This window comes from Colius striatus, chromosome 10 (genome assembly GCF_028858725.1).
Source record: "Colius striatus isolate bColStr4 chromosome 10, bColStr4.1.hap1, whole genome shotgun sequence".
Classification (NCBI taxonomy): domain Eukaryota; kingdom Metazoa; phylum Chordata; class Aves; order Coliiformes; family Coliidae; genus Colius; species Colius striatus.
The window spans coordinates 34259993-34282270 of NC_084768.1; the positions used below are offsets into that span (position 1 = coordinate 34259993).

Genomic DNA, 22278 nt, shown 5'->3' on the forward strand with positions numbered 1-22278 from the left:
CTTGTTTATGTTGCTGTTTTTGCACCAGGGGATTTCATATGGTTTTATGGGCTAAAATTTCTCATAGCAGGAAGTTATAGTGATATTTCACACACAAAAAAATTAAGGCCAACTGATAAACTACAGTTGTGCTAATTGTACTCCAGGCTGACAGTTTGAATTTGTGTTGAGTGATCAGTTCCTTCAAAGGCTCTGTTTTCTTACATCACTGCTCCTACTTCAAGCTTGTCCCCAGGAGTGATTTAATGTGACTGTGTTCCTTGGTGGTGACGAGGTCTAAGACCAAACTGGAAAGCCAGAAATTCTTGTACAAAAGTTAACACCAAATCATTCATTCTGTCCTGGAGCTCGTCTCTTAATCTAACTAGCAATTTAGCAATTTGCTTTTCATGTAAACCTTTCATTTTGTTTTTCTTCCTCCCATTCCCTGCAAGTCTGGGAAATGTTTGCACGATCTTTTTCTTGATGTAATGATGAATATGGTCTAGATTTGCATAGATATAATTTAAAGCATGTACCTAATATTAGTCAGAATCTTCTATTCTGGATCTATATTTCCAAAATTATTGATCATCTTCCTTAAATATCAGTTTCTGACTCTGTGGAGCAGATTTTAAGCTAGTCGGCTTTGATTGCTGTCCGTAACCTGACTAAAGCACCTATAGTTAATACTCTCGGAGAGCTCAAGGCAAAGGTCTACCTCCTTTTCCTCAAAGTACCTCTAGAGATAAGAGGAAATTAAATTTTTGTTAATTAAATGTTGGTTACTTTTGGTTTATATAGAAAAAAGTCCAGAGTCAGAAAGCTGTGTGGATCAGAAGGCCATGGAAGGGGAAGAAAATGACAGCAGAACAAAGAAATCTGAACAGCCTGAGAAGTCAGGAGAAAAGAATGACAACCATGGGGAGAAGGATGGTAAAAACAAACAATGTAAACACAAACGAGAAAAAGAAACCATCAAGCAGGGGAAGCCTAAGACAGATGTCCAGGACAAAGATGAAATTAATAGTAAGGAGAGAGAGCAACCTGAGTACTTCTGAGATGCTGTATTACTTGTACTTCATAACAAACTAGACATATGAAGGATTGGAGTCAAACTACAAGAGCGCCCAGTAGGGTACACCGGATAGCATGTGACTGCCAGAACTAAGGTCAGGAGACATGCTGACTCTTCCAGCTGCCTTCTTACTGACTTCCCTACATTTAGAATCCCTTAGAATATTTAGTCATCGTTCATAAAAAAGCTGCCTTCCAGAAGAGCTCTGTAACTTGTGCTTTCATTGCACAAATGCAGACTGTTTCTGTGGTAAGTTAGTGTTTGTGCTTAGGGAAGCCTTGGCACACATTTGGCAATAAAAAATATTTATGCTGAGATTAATTTCCTTCTCTAGCTGCACACCCCCCATCTACTTTTTTTGCCTGCCTTTAGTGTGTCTCACATCTGCAGAGAAAGGCTACTTTCAAAGGTATTTTTATCTGAAGTACTCTGTATGCCTGTCTGCAGCCTTTTCTGATGCTGACATTAGCCACCACCTAAGAATTCCTGAACGACCTGCCTTGTTCTCAAATCCCAATGTCTTTTTTTTTTTTTTTTGTGAGGAGCCAGAGGAGTTTCCTGTATGTGATGTTCAGAAGAACAATGTGGATTCTGTAGCAAAACTAACTGCTACAGACAACCCTGAGCACAGTCTGAGTGTCTTGAAAAGCTAGAGATAAAAGTAGGATCATCAGAGCTCCTCACGTAAGCACCAAAACCGTGCATTTAAGGTGAAAGGAAACAGGACAGAACTTCAAAAGAAAAAATACAGATAGAGGGCGAAGGTTATTTCAGCCAATCTCCTCCGAGTACTGTGTTATCTTTGTGGTCCTGTACTCATCAGCTTCCAGGTTCCAGCTCCTCCATGGCCACAGAGGAAGGGCCTGCCTATCATTGCACAGAAAACCTGCCTTTCCTTTCAGCCATTCACATGGGAACAGACTTAGTATGGTTCAAGGGCATAGTTTCCAAAATGGCTTAATATAAGAGCTAGTACTTTGTGTTAGAGTTAACAGAATGGGAAATGGAGAGTAGTTGTAATGGCTTAGATCTGGTGCAGTCCAGTACTAGCATGGGTTAGCAGAGCAGAACAGACACATGATACATTTTAAGCCTTGGAATTTGTCAGCAAGTCTTGCAGGCAAATATAAAATTAGCTAGTTATACACACAAAACCAAGGATGCTACCTCAATGGCCAATATATTCATAACTATCTAGCTTGACTTCATGTGACCTTTTGTAAATGCAGGGATGTTCCTGTTTGGCCCAGTAAGGTAAAAGGAAAACTAGATTCCTTCACGAAGAGGAATAAAAGTTGGTCATAAATATAATTTTTTCAAGCTACCCATTCTAGATGAACTATTTCAAGTACTCTTTAGTATATACAGCTCTCTCATGTACTATATATTTGGGACTTCTTCGTATTATAAATAATACTCATACAAGCCACTGGATGGAGGTGGGGCTGGTTTCACCCAGATGGCATTGACTGCTCTCCACACAGGCTTGCTGGGTACTGAGCAATTTAAGTAAACTGCAATTGCAAAACAAGCCTCCCTACAAAGCCTTGAGCATTCTGTGTAAACAAAAGTGGACAGCCTCTTCAGTTTAAATTTCTCAACTCCTATAATTCACATTGCCCAAGGGCTTAGTTTACTTCTGAAGAGTTTTGTTTGTCTAGAAGCTCATGCAATTAAATATCCTGATGGCGCTATTTAGAATCATGCATTTTTAATCCTGAGACAAAGCTTATGCTGTATGTATATGTGTATGTGTATGTTATGTTGTGGTATGTTATATGTATATATGCTAAATATATGTATATACACAGTATATTTTTATATACTACAAAACCCATGTAGTGCTTATGTTAGGTACTGCCTAAATCTTGACCTGTCCTCAGCAAGGTGGTAAATTTCACCTACCAGGATTAAAGGCAAATGTTGCCTTTTTTTTTAAAGCATCATGGTAAAAGAATGCACAGCTGGGCAGATGATTTGAATGGCAGATTTCAATCTGGCTAGAAAGGCAACCTGCTGCTTGTCTAATATAATCTCTCAGCCTATCTGAGTATCTACAGACAACAATCACAAACAATCTTCCTGCTGCAAAAAGAAAACAGAAAACATGCTGAGCTTCACCTGATCCAATGAGTTACCTCTCCACAGATGGTTACAATTCTGAGCTCTGCCTCTCATGTTGTTGATACATGGGTGAACCTCAATAAATTGCACTGTAGTTAGAAATCTTGCCTCAGTCTGGTACTGGTGTGTCTGGAGAACCTAGCCCTGGCAGATGATGCTGTATTTTACTGGGTATATGCTGTTGCTTCTTCACTTTTTGTTATGTGATCATCACAACTGGGATAAAAACATACACTTTTATTCTTTTTTCATTCTTGATTTCTTGCGTTTCAAGTAAAAACCTTCTTTGAGCCGGAGCCAACGGGACTGATTCCAGGAGTGTGCGTTCAGAACCTGGTGAAAATTTTTACAAACAGACCCAAGCCAGTAGTAGATGGAATGACTATTACTTTTTATGAGGGACAGATCACAGCCTTCCTTGGTCACAATGGAGCAGGAAAGACAACCACCATGTAAGTCTGTGTTCTAGAAGTAAATCCAGCACAGTACTTTATAGCTCTGTCCTAAGAAGCTGTCTTCTCTTATGGCTCTTCCATTGTCTCTCTATCACTCTTGCATCTAACTTTATGCAAGTGAAAGTCTAGAGGGAAGGAAGCAATTCTCTCCCACACAGTTCATTTCTCATAGCCAAACTCACAACGGGTGAAGAGTGAGAAGGATCTTCTGGCTGGAAGACCTCTCCACGTGTTCTTGATTTCTCTAACTGTCTTTGAGTGACTCACTTTTTTTTTTTTTTTGGTCTGTGTGCACAGGAATATAAAATAGAGACTCTCTTTAGACAAAATAGTTACATAAATGCAAGATCCATGTGCAAATTAAAATGTCCATCTAGTCCTAGAACCCTAGCATCTCAGGAAGCCGGACTTTAGGAATGTTTACTTTTCTTGTTACAGACTTTTATTTGACAAAATAGGATTAATCGGTGAACAAAATGTTTCATGGGTCTATGACAAGTTCACCAAATGTTGAAAGAACTGAAGTGTTTTGTTATGATTTTCCTCAGCAGAACATTTTAAATACACTTTCACTTGCCTTTTAATTTTTTAAGTAGTTCCACAAGACATATGTTTGACCCAAAATGAAAGCATTCTAATCTGCTGAAATGTTTTGTAAATTTATCCTGATAAAAATGTATATTTCCATTACTTCAAAATTTTCAGAACTGAAAAATCTAATATTCATCCAAATCTAGCAACAGCTTCCATCTATTTGCAATACATGAGCCAGTGTGGCTGGAGACCCGAGACCCCAAACCATTATTCTCTCTCTTGGTGCAAGTGATCTTCATTTTAGATCCATTTGTATAGGGATGATGTTACGTGCTGAACAAACTACTCTGAAAGAGGCTAAACCAACTTTTAAATGCAGGCCAGAACCGTACAGATAGGTATATAAAAATTATGTTAGCAGATCCACAAGACCCTCAAGAGTATGTGTGTGTATGCTTTTTAGCGGAGTTGTTTCATTGACGCCCATTAGCAAGAAGTCGTCATGCTCCATCTAGCGGACTCATGCAGCGCATCTTCCTCATCTGTTACAAAAAGGTAGCAGACTGGGAATTTCCTCACTTTATTTTCCCAGGTCAATTCTGACAGGTCTCTTCCCACCCACCTCTGGAACTGTGCTGATCGGTGGCCTGGATATTCAGACTCACATGGACTTCATTCGACACAGATTGGGCATGTGCCCTCAGTACAACATCTTATTCAATCAGTAAGTATCATTTCATACTGGCTTTGAGACCAAACATCCCAGTCTGCATGCTTGACACATTCCTAAAGCCTGTGTTGTTTCTTTTCTTAGCCATCTCTCAGAGGCACTTCTCCAGGTCTTAACACTTGCACAGGGTAAATGTTGTCCTCCTCCAGCAGAAATCTCCTACATCATTTAGGTGGGAACACGGTTCCCAAGGAAAATGACAGTGCTCTTGTTGGTGTTTTCTGTTGCAGTGTGGGTTAGCAGGAGTTCAGTCTGGAGATCCACGGACTGTAATTTAGGCCTCCTAAACCAAAACAATGTGAGCCAAAAGTGCAATATCAGGATATTTTTACACCCAATTTGCCCTGCCACCCAACCATTTACTACCTTCATAGAGGATTTTTGCTGCCTTCACTGCCATAAGTTTGTCTCCATTTCAAGAGCAGAGTTTCTTCTTTGCATATAGTCACTCACATTAGCTTCCATATTCTTCTTATAAATGGGTAACTTGATGCCTGCTACACTTCTTCCTTTAATAGCAGGTTCTGCTTTGAAACGGTAGAGAAAGAGCCTATGACATCAGAATGCAGCGTGTTGACCCCAGAGAAGATTTGTGATCCAGATTTAGAGTAAAGAAATCTCTTTTACTTTATCTTGCTAAATCTAGGGTGGATTTATTGGTGCTTGGGAAAAAAAAATCTGTTCATTTAAATTGCCTTGGTGCCTTTCTGTATGATTTCACAGCCTTACTGTAGCAGAGCACATCTTGTTTTATTCTCAACTGAAAGGGAGATCCAGAGATGAAGCTGAGCAAGAGCTGGAAACAATGCTGGAAGACATGGGCCTCACCCATAAAAGGAATGAAGAGGCTCAGAAGTTGTCAGGTACCCATAGAATTGTTCCAAGATGTTTTCTTCCTGCTGTGTTTTCTTTGTCTTTGGGCAATTGTTTAAATTACATGTCTGAGGCCATGTGCTGACACATCACTGTGTGCTGGGAAGGTCTTTATTCTTGAAGAGTACAGAGGACTGTACAAATAGTACATCTGTCATGGTCTGTCCCTAAAGTTTCCATTTCTTGTAAACGTATGACAAATTCAAATACACTTAAAGCTACTATTTTCAAATAAATATATATATTTTAATAATCTGTCGGTGTAAGAAAAAAATGAGATACAATGCTCTATTATTTCAAGACAAATGAAATGTTATACTATCATGCTGCTCCACTGTTTGGATCTGTACTCTCTAATACAGTATTATTTCTTAGGGGTAATTTCTTTCATTCTAAAGGTACAAATGCACATAATGTACTTTGAAAACATTTCACTTTTATTTTCAAAGGCTCATTTTAATAAACAGACAGGTCTTCTCATACTACTTTGTCCTGGTGGCAACTATAAAAGTTGGCTGGTTTCACACGAGACGATCAAAATCTCATGTGAAAAATCTCAAGAACAATTGTCCTGCATTTGCTTCTGGCAAGAAGCAGAAAATGTGGTGCACAGAGGAAAAACATGTTAAAAACCAATATTTTTTTAACAAGTTGTTCTGAACTTCAGAAGAAAAACGTGACTGTTGATTTAACTTTGCATAAATATTTGTCTGAGGATGGGTTTTGTTTTTCTTGTATCAGTTTGTCCCTCACTGAAAAGCAGTGTTAATTACATTTCTGTCACTTACCTGTTCTGTAACTCACCTCAAATTCCTCGATATATCCGTCCTCTGCTAGGTGGAATGCAAAGGAAACTGTCTGTTGCCATTGCTTTTGTGGGTGAAGCAAAAGTGGTAGTCTTGGATGAGCCCACTTCTGGAGTTGATCCATATTCCAGGAGATCTATCTGGGATCTTCTGCTGAAATACCGCTCAGGTAATATGTTTGAGAGTGGAAATTTTTTGTTTGTATAAAAAAAAAAACCCACCCTGTCATGGATGCAGCACGTGCCTGATGTGTAAACTGTTGTGTATGCTTCAGACAGATATTTATGGATGTGGCAAACATGGGACTAAACAGTTTTGAGTTCCATAGAGAGTCTATGCCTTCAACATTCCTTCTTGTTCCTTCTAGGCAGAACCATCATCCTCTCAACCCATCACATGGATGAGGCAGACATCCTTGGAGACAGAGTAGCCATCATATCCCAAGGGAAACTCTTCTGCTCAGGCTCCCCTGTATTTCTAAAGAATTGCTTTGGATCTGGCTTCTATCTCACGCTTGTTCGCAAGATGAAAAATACCAAAATTGTAAGGGCTACAGTAAGTATGTATCTTCTTTCCTGCATACATAATCTGAGGAATGCTCTCATGTTTCCATGCACTGCACCAAAGACAGAAAACAGCTAAGTGCTGCTTGAGACTGTGTACAAACCTTAAAAACAGAGAAAGCAATAAGAAAATTTGATGACACCTCACAAAGTAACATGAGTACATGAGTCCCTCTAAAAAACCTCTGTTTCTATAAACCTCCATTCAACCAGACAGGTGACGATGATAAGTGGATATAAAGCCCTCAGTGATCTATAGTTCCCTCTCGTGAGTTAAATATGTCTAAACTGTTACCAGTCAAGTTGTCATTGACCATATACAGGGCTTTGTGATGCTTACTTTTAACGTACGCTGGTTGTAAACATGGCTTAGTCTGGTGTAACTAGCTCAGGCACCGGAAGAGTCCACATTTATCCACAGGTAAACCAGCCTCACACAGCTTCAGAAGTAGGGATCTGGATTCTTTCTGCTGTTAGTAGTACTTCCAGTCTTAGCAGCAACATGGTCTGTATACTTATGGCCACTACATTTCCCAAGTATTTTGCATGCAATTTAGAACTGACAGATGAGTTTTGTGCAGGTGGATTTATGTTGTCTGCATTGCTTAATCCAGTCAGATCCATCCGCAGATGACTTTTTCGGATGCTCCAGATATGACATGTTTTTCACTGACTCGAGCCTTTCAAAGGCTGACAACCCTTACATCCCATTTTGTGTGTTTCTGAAGCGCTTTCATCTTTTCATCTGTTGTCTGTCCATGCTAGTCTCTTTGTAGCTGTGGATCTCAGTGCTCCTGCTCCTGCTCCAGCTGTGCACACAATGATGAAGAAGTAGCTCCAGAGCAGGAACTGGATGGTAAGAAGTGAGATGGCATGCCAGCACATAGCTATGTCTTCTGTATGCTACAGTTTCCTCCTACAGATCAGTGCTGCTGAGGCCCACTTCTTCAGTACTTGCATCTAACATCTGTATTGTATATTAACATGATTTGATAAGGTTTCTCCCTGTTTTTGCTTACCATTGCCCCTTTGGGATGTATTTGTGGTTTCAGGTTCAGATGACGAACTGAAGTTTGTTTGCTATAGGAGTATAGACTGAGTTTTGAACTGCTCTGCACCAAAAAGTACAATTTGCTAATGGAAACTGAAACGTATCTAGAGAAAAGGAAACTGCTCTCAGAAACAGTAATTTTGTCTCTTCTACATAAGAGAAGAACTCAAGTAGATATTCCCGAAGAAATTGTTGTGTTTTATTAATAGACTTGAAATAATTTCCTGCTACACGGTTCCAGAGCATAAAAGCTCAGCATAGTACAGAATTAACTGAAATATCTGAGAGTTACGTAACAAGCAGTCCTCTTTTGTATAGTGCAAACAACGGCATTTGAAATCATGCTTAGCTTGCTCAAATATTCATTCTTTGAACAGTGTTTTGACTTTTCACAGGAGATCTGAACGAGCTAGCAGAAATAATTCATCATCACATCCCAGAAGCAAAATTAATTGAAAACATTGGTCAGGAACTCGTTTACCTTTTGCCGAATAAACACTTTAAACAGCGATCTTATGCCAGTCTCTTCAGAGAACTGGAGGAAACGTTGGATGACCTGGGACTCAGCAGCTTTGGAGTTTCAGACACGCCACTTGAAGAGGTAACAGACAGACTAAAATACTTGCTGATCCTACCATCAATACCCAAAATGTTTTCTGAGACAGTTCCTGTTCTTTAACATGTGATCTCACTAATTCCTAATGTTCCCTTCACAACCTGGTCACACATGCAGCAGCACACACAGAATATCTGTGGGATGGGTATAGAGAAAGGATCCAAGCCTTCAGGTTAGCCTTGTGGAGCATGACTCATTAGCCCTAAATCTGCCTTTCTTTGTTATCTGAGATACTTCATAAGAGACCCCTGATAGTGTAGTAAGAGGAATCACTGAAAAGGTATCTAATTTTTTTTTCCTCTTACATTAAAGGGTTATGTTTACTGTTGCAGAGATCAGGTTATTGTACTCATTCTATTCCTAACCAGGAGATGCATTTGTCTATGCAGGTTTTCTTAAAGGTCACAGCAGAAGCTGACTCTGGAATGCAAAAAGCAGGTATAGATCCGTGAATTAGTATTTGATAAATTTTTCTTGGGACTGTTCTGTATTCTGAATGCCAAGAGGAGCCTCAGTGACTGTATGGTGTTCTTGCCAAAATAACTTTGGTCAGCAATTATCTGGTTTTAGGGCCTGACATGATATTTGAGAAACAAGATGAAGTAAACAGAAAGACTCTTATTTAGATTGGATGAGGTTCTTAGCTATGCAAATAAAAGTGCAGTGTCAAGCCCTCAAATGTCAATGATTCTAGTAGTTTTATAAAAAGTACTTGCAGACCATTAGTCCATAAACTACATACATGATTAACTTGTTCATCCTGCTAAGTAAGAGGAGTAGTAACCTATATGATACCAATAGTTACAGCCACAGTACAATTAGTTGTAATTAAAGCAATCTAGTGGTGGTTAGAAAAATCTGGATCTCATTATAATGCTTGTGCTACTTTCATGTATGGAGGATAAATTGTCTTCTCTTCCCCTTTTCATCTTGGCCTAGGAGACGCTCAAGAAAATGGTTCTACTCTTGGCAAAACTTCTGCTGGGAATACACCAGCTGAACAGACTGCGCTGAAAACTAGTGACACTTCTCAAATGCCAGTAGGCACAGCAGGAGATCAAAATGAAGGCAGAGGGTCCCGGCAATACAAAGGTTTTGAGCTTGTACATCAGCAGATCAAAGCACTGCTCATCAAACGGTTCCACCATGCCTCTCGCAGCCACAAGGATTTCCTAGCCCAGGTATTGACTGACTTTTGCTGTTCTTGACTCTTCCCCACAACATTCTCAATGCTGTCTTTCCCAGTAGTGTCTACGCAGAGCAACAGAGGTGCTGAAAATGGGTAACAGTGTCCCTAACTGTTCTGATTCCATCTCTTCTGCATCTTACTTCAGTTCTTTCTGACTAGAGCCTGTTACCCGCACCTCTAACAGTGATTCAATCACTATTAGCCCAGTATTTATTTTTAAAATAATCCTGTTTTATGACACCTAGAATCTTAAATGAATACATTGGAAAATGAATTTTTAGTGTTTAGGAGCTAAATCAGATCTGATCTGTGTGCTCCTGCTGTCCCTCCTTTGTTTCTATATGTACATATATATGTATGTTATGAAGATAATACAGTGTTACTCTACAACATATATCTAATAACCTGGTGTGATGTTTCCATGTTCCCTGCAGATTGTTCTCCCTGCTAGTTTTGTGTTGCTGTCTTTAATACTTACAGTCATTATTCCTCCATTTGGAGAATATCCCGCCTTAACCTTACACCCTTGGATCTATGGACAGCAGTTTACTTTCTTCAGGTAAGAAGAATCACTGAGTAAAAGTACATCTGTCATATGTACACCCTTTTCTCCTTAGTATTTAGGATCATAGAGCCCTCTCTCACTGTGCTTTTTCTCACTCTGTGTGATATGAAAAGGGATGAACTCCATTGGAAGCAGCAGATTTAAAATAACATGAGACTGGTGCAAGTGGAGAATACAGCTCCTAAAAGGCCCATCGCTTTAGCCCGTTAACCATCTTGGAAGGTTCTGGGTTGGTTTTGTTTTTAATTTCATAACTAAAATAATTGAATTATCAGCCTTTGGAGGAGGGGCAACTGGTTCTGCCGCATGACTGTCCTTCACCATTTGCTGTGTCTATTCCAGTACAATAATTGGGGAGGAAAAAAAATTTATAGAGCAAGTCTTATCTTATTCCCTTAGCAATGAGCGTCCTGGCAGTGAGCAGATGGCTTCCCTCACCGATGCTTTCTTGAATAAACCAGGATTTGGAAATCGCTGCATGAAGAATCAGCCTCTTCCGTAAGTTGCTAGCTAATATCCCTAGAACAAGATTCTAGCAGAGTATTAGCAGTGGAACATGAATAGCAAAATAAGAATTAATTGACTTGGCTTTTCTCTAGAGCCGATGCTTCAGATGTATTGTTGGTAGTGATATCTAATATCAGGTTAAAAGTAACAAACAAACAGCAATACAAAAATGCCACTGGATTAAGAATGATTGTAGCCTTGTACGGAGAATTAAGCAACTTCAAAATTGTGCCAGTAGGCTCAGGCCCAAATCTTCACAGCTTCCCTGGCACTGTCTATGTGTGAGTCCCCTCACGTTCCTGATGTTCCCACCGGTGTGTTTGGAAGCAATAGATTCAGGAACTGCTCAGATTGTGAAGTAGCCATAGGACAACCTCTATGATTTGAAGTTGTTCTCACTCTGAAGTGGGGATAACATTAGTAGAGCTCTTGCCATTTGTTGTCCTATCCATTTACCCTGCCTGTGAGTCCTGCCTTGGAGGCATTTGTCACTGGTGTGCTATGCTTTGCCACTAGTTTTTTTTATGCCTCCTTCTCATGATATCCATCAGCCTGATTCTCCTGGCTGTCCTCTCTTCCCCTTCCTCTCTCCTGCCTGGTATAGCAGGAATGAAGAGGAAACTTTAAAAGATGAAGAGACAGAAGATAGTGCATGAGCGAGGGAAAGGATTGTTTCTTCACAGATATACATGTCCACTGCAGGTTTCCTGTGTTCCAGAGGATCAAACACAGTCCCGTTGTTCCCTCAGTGTCCTATCTGTAAGCTGAAGACAGTAAGCTTGGCAGAGATGTGGAGGGAGATTGTATTTATTCATGTTTACCAACTGCTCTGAAATGTTCTTCTTATATGTAACTCACGGCATAAGGGCTGAGAAGAGAATGTCTGCTGAGAGCATTGTGATTTTGGGGATTTGTGAGCTCTCACAGACTGTATTTCTGCATAGCTTAGAGTTTGCTCCTCTACACAGGAACTACCCGTGCAATAATATGCCAACTGCCTGGAACACACCTGCTGTTCATCCTAACCTGAGTAACCTTCTGTTGAGCCGAAAGTGGAGCCCTTGGAATCCTTCACCTTCCTGCAAGTGCAGCACTCACAAGAAGCTCACAATGTTGCCAGAATGTCCTGCAGGTGCAGGAGGCCTCCCACCTCCACAGGTCGTGTCCTTGTGCCATAAATCTTTGCACAAAATTTCATGGCAAATACTGGGAAAGGGATTAGCATATAAGTACCTTACTGTGCCAGCATACACAGAAGGAAGTTAACACATTTTAAGGGAGCAAGAATTGCTCGACTTTGGAATTCAGTTTCAGAGATACTGGAAAATCTTGCACCTTTGAATGAAGTTTGATTACTATTTTCATCCAAATTGCAGACTTTTCACATAGAAAAAATCACAAAAATTTTAAAAAAAATTAAATACTTTAATTTTTTTTCCTTAAAGAATAATTCTACTTAGAAAATTACTTCTCTTTAAAGAAGGGAAGGGAAGGGAAGGAGGGAGAAGGAAAGGAAGTAATAAATGTGATTTTGAAAAACATGGAGTTGGAGCCATCTCATTAAAAATGTGAAAATTAATATTAACTCAACCCCAAATAATGTTTTACTTGTATTTTTGTTCTGTTTCTAGAAGAAATGTTAGAAGCTAGCAAAAAGCCCAAAAAGGTCGGTGTGCATATACATGAAATTGAGTAATTTAATAACCACTGATGCTGCATGGAGAGATGAGTGTGACATTCCTAATTATGCCTATCAGTGAATAATCTTAGTGGTTTCATTTATTAAATATGCTTGCTTTTTAGAAGAGCAAAGGAAAGTTAGAGCCTGGCAGTGTTGACATTTTCTATTTTTTTTTCTAATAAGTTAAATAAAACAGAACTGCAGCCACTCTCAGAGTAATAGCTCACTGATTTAATGCCTCACCATGCACACCGTTCCATTCCTGTATTCCTATTTGCCAGGTTGCACACATTAGCCAAATGACTAAATTAATTCCAGAGTTAACACTAATGTCAAGCGGAATCAATTTCTGAATCCAAATTGATTACATGATCCCCTGCTTCAGCAGGGGGGTTGGACTAGATGGTCTCTAAAGGTGCCTTCCAACCCCTGCCATTCTATGTTTCTATGATCTCTTAAAAATACTAATTCATCTTGCTTTGGTTTCTCTATCAGCACTCACTAAACAACATAGCAAAGATGTTTTATGTGTCTATAGAATTCATGTCTTTGAAGCCAAAATAGAAATTAATAGTTTATATTCTGACATTATTCACAGAATCCTGAGTTATTTCTCATTTCTAAGTAAACCCTGTCCAACAATCAACCAAAGCTTTGAGTTTTTTGAATTTTACTAATTGCTTGCTAGTGTATTTGAGAGAGGAATACAGTCTAAAATTTCAAATCCAAGCAGGATGCAAAAATGGTTTGTTTGTTTGTTTGTTGGCATTCTAATCCTCTAAGGGAAATGTTTGTTTTACATTCCTGAAAATTTTGCAGGATATGATAATTTTGTATAACTTGTCTGGAAGAAATAAGTAACATTTGAGTTTCCAGAGAAGCAATAGATTTTAAATAATTATGAAGTACGTCTGAGCATAGACAGTTTATTTAAAGAAGGCACTATGAGGATGCTACCAGACTTCTTGTGTATCGCCTAGAACTAGCTAGATGTCTGTATTGTATCTTCTGTCTCATCCAGTACTGCCTCTCTGGGGACAAATGCAGAAACTTCTGGAAAGTTCATTAGACTTCCTTACAGGTTGTTACTAGGTTGTTTCATGTTGCAAGCTTCGCCCTCTGAAACTGTCCAGGAATCTTCTAAAGTATATTATACCTTGGGATAAATTCCACAAGTTTGAGGTCTTGTCTTTCACAGCATTCCTGTATTTGCAAAAGGCTCAAAAAGTTGTCCCGTTGGAATCATTTTCATTACAATAAAAAAGACAGTAATTGTATTTCAAAGTATCTTACAAGCTAGGGAATGTGAAGTTTTCATATTCATTTTTACTTCAGCTTGCTAAATCATAGAAAACTTTATCTCCACTAGAACCTCGATTTATTTGAAAAGCTTCCTTCTCTCACAGTGAAGAAAAAGCCTTGAGCAATCCTGGTTTCTGTTGCAAACAACTGATGTCAAGTTTCAGAGTGAAGTGCAACAGTTTTGTGTCAGACATCACAGACCTCTGTGATTTCATGATTTCCTCTGAAATCTTAGTGAAGTAAGAATGTTTGGACTAGAAAGTGAATAACTCTCGTTTCAGTGATAACATGAACCTGAGTGATTCCTCTGAACCAAAGCTCCTTTTGCTTTTTTCCTGACAAACACTTATGAGCTTTAGAGATTGTAAAGTTTAGTGTGATTGATTAGGTTTTCTTTTCTTCCCAGAGAGTGCAGCACAGCACAGAAATTCTTCAAGACCTGACCCACAGAAATATTTCAGATTTTCTGGTGAAAACATATCCCACTTTGATAAAAGGGAGGTAAGGATGAATCTCTGCTTTTCATACGCAGTATTTGCTACCCAGCCACGAAACTCTAATTTAATAACATAGCAAGTAATTTGCCACTGTATTGTGTAGACTCAAGCATCATGTCCATGTTCCTGATGTAAGAATAGGTGATGGTTATTTTAGAGGAGTTAAATCATTTTGTTTATACCTATTTGTATAATCAGATACTCCTTTATAGGCAAAGTTTCAATGTTGATGGAATGCCACGTTATTGGAAACTGTCAGCTGTGAGAAAACTGGTGTCTCTGAACAGCACAGTGAGCTGCCTTGCAGAGATACTAACTTGTATTTCTGAGAAACTGTAGCCACACCAGCGTGGCCATCCCTGAGTTAAACATCACTTGTTTCTCAGAAATACCTAAGAGCCAAAGGACAATGTTACATGGATACATCTAACCTACTGATAGATCCTCAGTTTGCCTGAGTGTTGTGCATGGTAATTAGCTGTACAGTGTCCATGGTCTGTTGTTTCTGATTCAGGCCTTGCAACCTTTTCAATTCCCAGCAGAGTTCTTGACATTCCCTTTGTTTTAGCTAAGCGCTGTCTGCCTTTAATTCCTCTTAGCATACATCATAATTGCTTTAGATACATCTTTGAAAAGAAATTCATCAATTATGGATCTTGGATAGAGTCAGCATGGAAATCTTGCTTATCTCTGTGTGAGGTGGAGCTTAATCGTGTGAAAAAACAAACCAAAACCCAATAAAAATCAACTGCAGGGAATGCCAAAAGTCCTGACAACCCCACAATTCAAAGTAATCAGCAGTCATTAAAAAAGAAATAAAACAAACAAAAAGAAGCTGTCTAGGGGAAACAGGAGTACTGCAAAGCATAGGAATTCACCTTTAATTTCCATTTAAGCCTGACAATGCTGTTGACTTTGATTCAGTGCATTAAGAGAGAGGATTCTCTTTGTCTGTTTCAGCTTGAAGAGCAAATATTGGGTCAATGAGCAAAGGTAAGAAACCAACTCACAAATTATGGTGGTAATTAAAGGAACAATGAATTTCTGTTGACTGTGAAGGCTCACAGTGTTTCTCTCCATGGACAAAGAGATGGCTTCAGTGCAAAATAGGTTCTGGGCCAACAAGGCTTTTATAAAGACAAAGGGTTATATGTCCTTTGACTACCCCACAATGATGAAGGCCAGAGCACACAGTGGAACTCTCATAGTTTTGTTATCTACAACAGTCGGACTAATGGGATCTGAGTGAAGGAAAGTTACAATACAGTACTGCACTACATTATGCAGATAGTGCTCTGACACAGCTCTTTCAAAGAGCAGCAGGAAAATAGGAACTCTCCAAAAAAAAAAGACCTGGGTAAGACGAAATCTAGACACCAGCCTGTCAAACAGAGAATTAACCACAGCTCCTCATCCCTGCTCTGAACACGTGCAGTAGTTGTAAAACAGATTCCACTGATGCTTCATGCTTCCCTAGTGGCATCAGCTCACCCCAGTGTGATGTCTACCCAGTATCTACTGGGCTTAGTTCAGTTATTTAGTTTTTCATTTGCAATAGGAATTCACTTCAAAGATAGCGGCTGGATGACTGGCTTCCTTCATGGAATATCTGCTTGTTCATGTGCAAACATGGCTTTCTATGAGATTAGACTTCAGTTCAGCTTGCTCAATAGTATTTATCATTATAGAGTATTGACTGGCATCAGCATTGGTAACTATCTGCTTCTCTCAGGGCAACTGAAGTTGTAAATGAGGTCTGTAATGCACTCAGTCTTTGATACTGTCCAAACAGTTATATCACTTGTCTTTATACAAAGATTTTGCACTGTAGAAATAACTGTTTCCTCCATGTCTTCTATCTAAATAACATTATTCTTAGAATCCTGGCATGAACACCTCAGAAACTGATAGAATTTCTATTATTTGTAAGCCCTGTAAAGAGCTCTTGAAACTTATTAGAAAAAAGAGTGGAGATTGTTATACATTGATTACGTAATGTATGAAACTGGAGCTTATGTTAAGTTGATTTTTAGTATTTCCATCATTGTACGGAGTTTTGGGTCTGTGCCACAAATGACTGATGATACTGTTCTCTTTATTAGATACGGAGGAATTTCTATAGGAGGAAGGCTCCCTGTCCTTCCTATTTCTGGAGATCAAGTTGTCAGTGTTTTAGGTGATCTGGGCCGAATGATGAATGTGACAGGAGTAAGCAAAATTATCTTTTTTTTTTTTTTTTTTTTTTTTTTTAACCCTTACTAAAGAATTGTTACAAAGCTGAAAACCTGCAGCACCAGATTTCCACCTGGAGAGCTAATCTTTAGCCTTTTCTTTTTAATTTTAGGGACAAATGTCACTGGCAGCTGCTAAAGAAATTTCTGATTTCCTTAAGTACATGGAAACGGAAGATAACATTAAGGTATTTGCTGGACGTAGTTGGCTCACAGCCTTTATTGATATAGGCTTCAAATTGTGATAATATTGCCAATGGCATGCTCAGTTGTAAGAAGAGCATGTTCTTAGTATTTCTTGCTGTCCCAAATACTTCTGAATAGGACATATTCTGCCAAATTTAAAACTATGCTTCTCTGAAATCCCTGACTGTGAGTGTTCAACCATTTAAAAAGCATAGTATGTGAGCTCCTCCTGCTGGACTGTGCCTCGGAGCTGTGAATTCCTGGTGCTGGGTCCTTCCCTGCTGACAAAGCCCACCAAAGTAGATAAAAGGCAGTCAAGTTTTCTCCTGCAGCTTGGAGTTATTAGTACAGGCTTCTTAAATGAATACGTGCTTTCTGACTCTTTTAGGTGTGGTTTAACAATAAAGGCTGGCACGCTATGGTTAGTTTCCTTAATGTAGCCAATAATGCAATCCTTAGAGCTAACCTGCGGACTGGCCAAGCCCCTGAGGAATATGGGATCTCTGCTGTAAACCATCCTCTGAATCTCACTAAGGAACAACTGTCTGAAATCACTGTGTAAGTCTGTCAGCTCTGTAGCTGGCTTGTACCCTTCCCCCTCCTGGCCGCTTACCATCTCCAGTGTACTCACACTCTGAGGAGAAATAGTTCAATTAACACAATGTGAAGACCTTTCCCTGAAGTTTTAGTCTAATCAAGAATTAGATAAGCAAGCTATTATTTTCTGTTATAAGAGTCTGTTGCTATCTCGTATAGGAGATACGACCGTCATTTGTACATGATTACACGTTTCTGTTGATTCCCAAACACAAAGGCTCTGATGTCTTTGTTCACACTCCAAGGACAATAGATCTACTTGTGAAATAACACAGAAATCATAACCAAAAAAGGAATCAGAAATAGTCCATAATTGACTACAGGGAGTCAGTAGTCTACAGGCTCTGTCTTGGTGCCAAGGGCAGTACACCGACAAGTTTTAAATGGCATGTAATAGAGTTCGTATATTCCAGAATCTAAATGCCATAATGTCTTGACAAATACCACCCTAAGAAGACATGATTTCCCACTCATGTCTCCTATTGAGTTCAGAACTCAGTGAAACTGAATACCTCTACCTTAGCACAGAGGCAAGATCTCCACTTTTTGTCACTGTCTGCAACTTGCCTCTCTAAATCCCTCTTTTCCCAGCTTCCAGAGCGCTTTGGCTATTGTGCCTTCATGTCTAGTTTGGGACACACCATACAGGAAGGCTGTCAAACTGATATGTGCATAGGAGTTGAACTGTTCCAGAGATGACAAGTATAAAATCAGGGAATGGTGCCATCATCATGTGTATTTGTTAGCTCAACACAAGTTGGGAAAATGCACTAGCATATTTTGAAACTGGAAAAGTCTTCTACTTACTAAGTAACCTTGCTGCTTCCAGATCTTAAAATTCCTTCCAGATTCCCCACAGACTAATACAGCATTGTGTTGCATCCATTCCCTTGCTCACGGTACATTCTTGTGCCCTGTTTTAGGCTAACTACTTCAGTGGATGCTGTTGTTGCCATCTGTGTGATTTTTGCCATGTCCTTTATACCAGCCAGTTTTGTTTTATACCTGATTCAAGAACGTGTAACAAAAGCCAAGCATCTACAGTTTGTCAGTGGTGTGAGCCCTGCAATCTACTGGTTAACTAACTTCATGTGGGATATAGTGAGTAACTGCTGGTCTTGTTTCATAGCCTGCCATTATTCCTGGGTTTGCACGATCTGGGGACTAATCAGTGGATTGAGTGAAGGTGATTCTGCATTCATTCCTTTAAGTGCAGCTCAGAGCATGCTAAGGATCTGACCTGCTGATTACAGATGTAGGAATTAAGTCAGGTGAACAACTCATTATTTAATTAATGAGGCTGAAATTGTTGTAATCTCAGGGTTTCTGGTCCTTCCAGCTGAACATATAATAAAAGTGCAACTTGCCATAGCAGGGGAAAGCCCAGTTGACTGATGCACACTGCATACTCCTGCCCTCTAGAAGAACCAGAACGTGTTCCAAGATATTCAAGCAATCTTGGAGGGGTGGCAGGGGGGAGATCCACAAGCTGCTGGAACAGTATCTGGAGCCCAGACAAAAATACTCGAGGGTGTCTCAACTGACATACATTTGTTCAGATCACTGAATCATGTTCACTGTGTTGTTCCAAAAGGATTTAGAACACAGTCCCAAGTTTGGTCAGACAGGGCTCAGCTACCTTCCCATTACCCTCAGGTCACTTTCTCACAAAAGACCAAGTTCTTTATCTGGTTGTGGCACAGCAAGGACCTTCTTTCTAGCCATGCCCTCTCAACAAAGAGAGTATCCAAGAGCTTATGCAATAAACAAAGTATGAACGTGGAATTGCAAAGATAAAAATGAGAAGCATGAAATGATTGAGAAGTCCACAATACTTTGGGCTTTGGAAGGTGCTCTTTCAGGAGAGGGTAAAGTTAGTAAAAGTAGTAGTTAGTAAAGTTAGTTAAATTTAGTAAATGAGAGAAAAGAAGCAAGCCTCTGAGTTCCTGTCTCCTGCTTATCCTCCTGCCTTCCAGCAGTTTCCTTTACAGGAATTCTGCTTGGTCGTGGCCCTTGACAGCATGGTACAAAGGTATTGATTGGTGTTAGCAGTTCTGTGAAATACCACCTTCCATTCTGCATCCGGAGCTCTGTGCATTGCATACTAGTGGTACTAATACTGAACAGACAAACTGAGCAGTGGTCACGAATACTCACTTTAGCCTTTTCCCAGGAATGTGGCTCAAGTAACTAGCTTTTTCCCTCCTACACATCCTTTGCACCAACAGAAACTGCCCTTCGTTTGCATACCTGCAGCCTCTTTTTATGGGCAGCCTATCAGCAGGACCATTTGGCTCCCAAACCATAATTTAAAAACAGCAGTATATGTTGTAATTTTGAAGAACAGTCTGATAAAAGCTGTCTCAGAAGAATGTTCTGTTAGGGACGCATTGATCCAACACCATGAGTACAACTAGTCTAGCTCATAAATTGCAGTGTTCCTCGATAAAAAAAAATCCTTTTGGAATAGTGTCTAGGATCTGGATATGTTTGCAGACCTTCTTAGGTCTTACACACTTATTTTCACTGTGATGTGGCAGGTGAATTATGCACTGAGTGCCGGAATGGTTGTGGCTATATTTGCTGGATTCAACAAGAAAGCGTATACCTCTCCAACTAATCTCCCTGTGCTTGTTGCCTTGCTGCTTCTGTATGGGTGAGTGTTCCAGGTTACTCCTCCACGTCTGGCCCTGTATTTCACATGGAAATGATTTCATGTTATTGAGACTGGTCCTTAGTGAAATCCAGCTTTAAAGAATAAAACTGAGTGGCTGCAATACAAGTTAGAACTCGGCTCTGCCTGTGCTCCAGAATATTTACACACTTTGCCTCACCACATGGTCTACAGGATAATTTCTTTTGTCACTGCCTTACGTTTTTAAGCATTAAATGTGATCCTTACAGGAAAATATATCTGATATATACATTGTGTAGGAATTTAGTGATTATTAGTTTCTTTCATTGACAGCCAATACCAAAATACTTCCAGCATTAAACCAAGAGCAAATAGCACTGAGCCTTCAACACTTATTAATTTCAAATGAGCATTTGTGTTGGCAAACTATCACTTTGTAAGGCCGAACAAAGTTTCATTTAATTAGAGATCGTATATTTTCATTTATAAAATCACGTTCCTGATAGCCCTGCAGCTGATGTATTCTAGGCAAAATGATTGACCAGATCTATTTCTAAAGAGAGAAGCAAAGGTTTTCACATCCTCATACGTATACCACAAATGAAACCAAAGAGTTCCTTTCTGGAAAGACTACCTTGAATTTTCTGAAGTTTTTATGTTCTTGGAATGAAAAGCCTGAGTAAATGCAAAGCATTGTCATCACTAAATCTCTGTAAAATAGCCCAGTGTTGAAAGACGGTCTCAGAATTTTCGTTTCTATTTTTCGTAACATCTTTTTAAAGGGTAATAGTGGTATCCTGAATAAGTTGTCTATGTCTTTCTTTTTAAAATATAATAATTCATGGCTGTGTGGATGGACATTTAAAACATCTTTGCATAGTAACCAGGGAAAGTATAGTGGCATCTCTAATTGGTTACGTAATTTCATTATACTTGAGATGAGGAAAAAACCCCTCAATTTAGTGTTTTCATTAGGCCAACTGACATGAGAATATTGAGAAGTTGTTACCATAGTTGTTCTCTCTTTTACATGCAGATGGGCAGTAATTCCCATGATGTACCCTGCTGCCTCTTTCTTCAGCATCCCTAGTACTGCTTATGTTGCATTGTCTTGCATTAACCTCTTTGTGGGGATCAGCAGCAGTGCCATTACCTTCATCCTGGAGTTATTTGAAAATAACCCAGTAAGTAACGTTCCTGTTGACATCTGGTTTTAGAGCAGTGCAGAAAGTGTACAATAATTGGTATCTTGGGCTTACACACACAAGGAATAATACTGAGTGTTTTTCATCCCTATGGGCAAACTCTTGTATGCTTTCACAGCTGGGGAGGAGGGGACGTAGCACTTTGTACTCGCTTCTGCAGTTTTGGTTGTACAGGAAGATGTAGATGTTAGAAAATCACGGAATCACCAAGAAGAAAGGAAAGACATTTGCTCCTGTTAGTTATTCTGTCAGAGGAGATGTTCTGCTTCTTTTAAGAATTGTCAAAAAATTATTTAATAGCACCAGGAAGGTGTCAGAAAGTACAAGAATAGGCAAAACAAAGCGTGAGTGCCAAAATTAGTTCTTAGAAAGGCTAAGAGATCAGTTAATAAAGTACTGTTGGCTTATATATTTTACTGCTACCATCTCTACAGTTGCTGATACTCTGGCTACTGAGATTGACGCCCTTTCTACATCTGACAGTTATCCAACTAACTATTATTACTGATAGTGCATTTTCAAACACCATGTGCTGATGAAGCATTGTTTACCAGAAAGGACAAATAGATCTTGGTTAATCATGGTTGCAAGGACTACCTTTACACTATTTTCTGTCACTGGTGTTTCTGCATTCTTAGCTATGCTTCTTGATAGTGCAGGGTTCATTTTAGTGCTGTTCAGTCTGTAGGATAGCAGGTCAGTATTGTTACCTTTGAGAATATTTCTCCATTGCAGACACCTTGTCTCCAAAGGGAAAGCTGCACTTCACGGGATTCAGTGTTTGGCCAGCTAAACTGCTACTGGAAATTACTCTGTTTTGAGTACCTATGTCTACTGTGAAGCTATGCCCAGACACTGCTATTTTTTGGTACCT

General features: G+C 39.4%; 1 protein-coding gene across 1 annotated transcript in view; it reads left to right on the plus strand.

Moving 5' to 3' along the window:
- The window catches only part of ABCA4 (ATP binding cassette subfamily A member 4), a 60168-nt gene that overhangs the window by 28247 nt on the left and 9643 nt on the right, over positions 1-22278 (plus strand). Inside the window, exons 18-38 of the mRNA XM_062003240.1 lie at positions 784-1008; positions 3456-3633; positions 4763-4894; positions 5624-5763; positions 6611-6748; positions 6947-7134; positions 7908-7998; positions 8589-8794; positions 9199-9247; positions 9749-9990; positions 10433-10557; positions 10963-11061; positions 12039-12228; positions 14460-14554; positions 15511-15543; positions 16653-16758; positions 16895-16969; positions 17356-17525; positions 18488-18665; positions 20105-20220; positions 21236-21383. Coding sequence (XP_061859224.1) covers positions 784-1008; positions 3456-3633; positions 4763-4894; positions 5624-5763; positions 6611-6748; positions 6947-7134; positions 7908-7998; positions 8589-8794; positions 9199-9247; positions 9749-9990; positions 10433-10557; positions 10963-11061; positions 12039-12228; positions 14460-14554; positions 15511-15543; positions 16653-16758; positions 16895-16969; positions 17356-17525; positions 18488-18665; positions 20105-20220; positions 21236-21383 — 2924 coding nt within the window. The remainder of the gene's footprint in view (positions 1-783; positions 1009-3455; positions 3634-4762; positions 4895-5623; positions 5764-6610; positions 6749-6946; positions 7135-7907; positions 7999-8588; positions 8795-9198; positions 9248-9748; positions 9991-10432; positions 10558-10962; positions 11062-12038; positions 12229-14459; positions 14555-15510; positions 15544-16652; positions 16759-16894; positions 16970-17355; positions 17526-18487; positions 18666-20104; positions 20221-21235; positions 21384-22278) is intronic.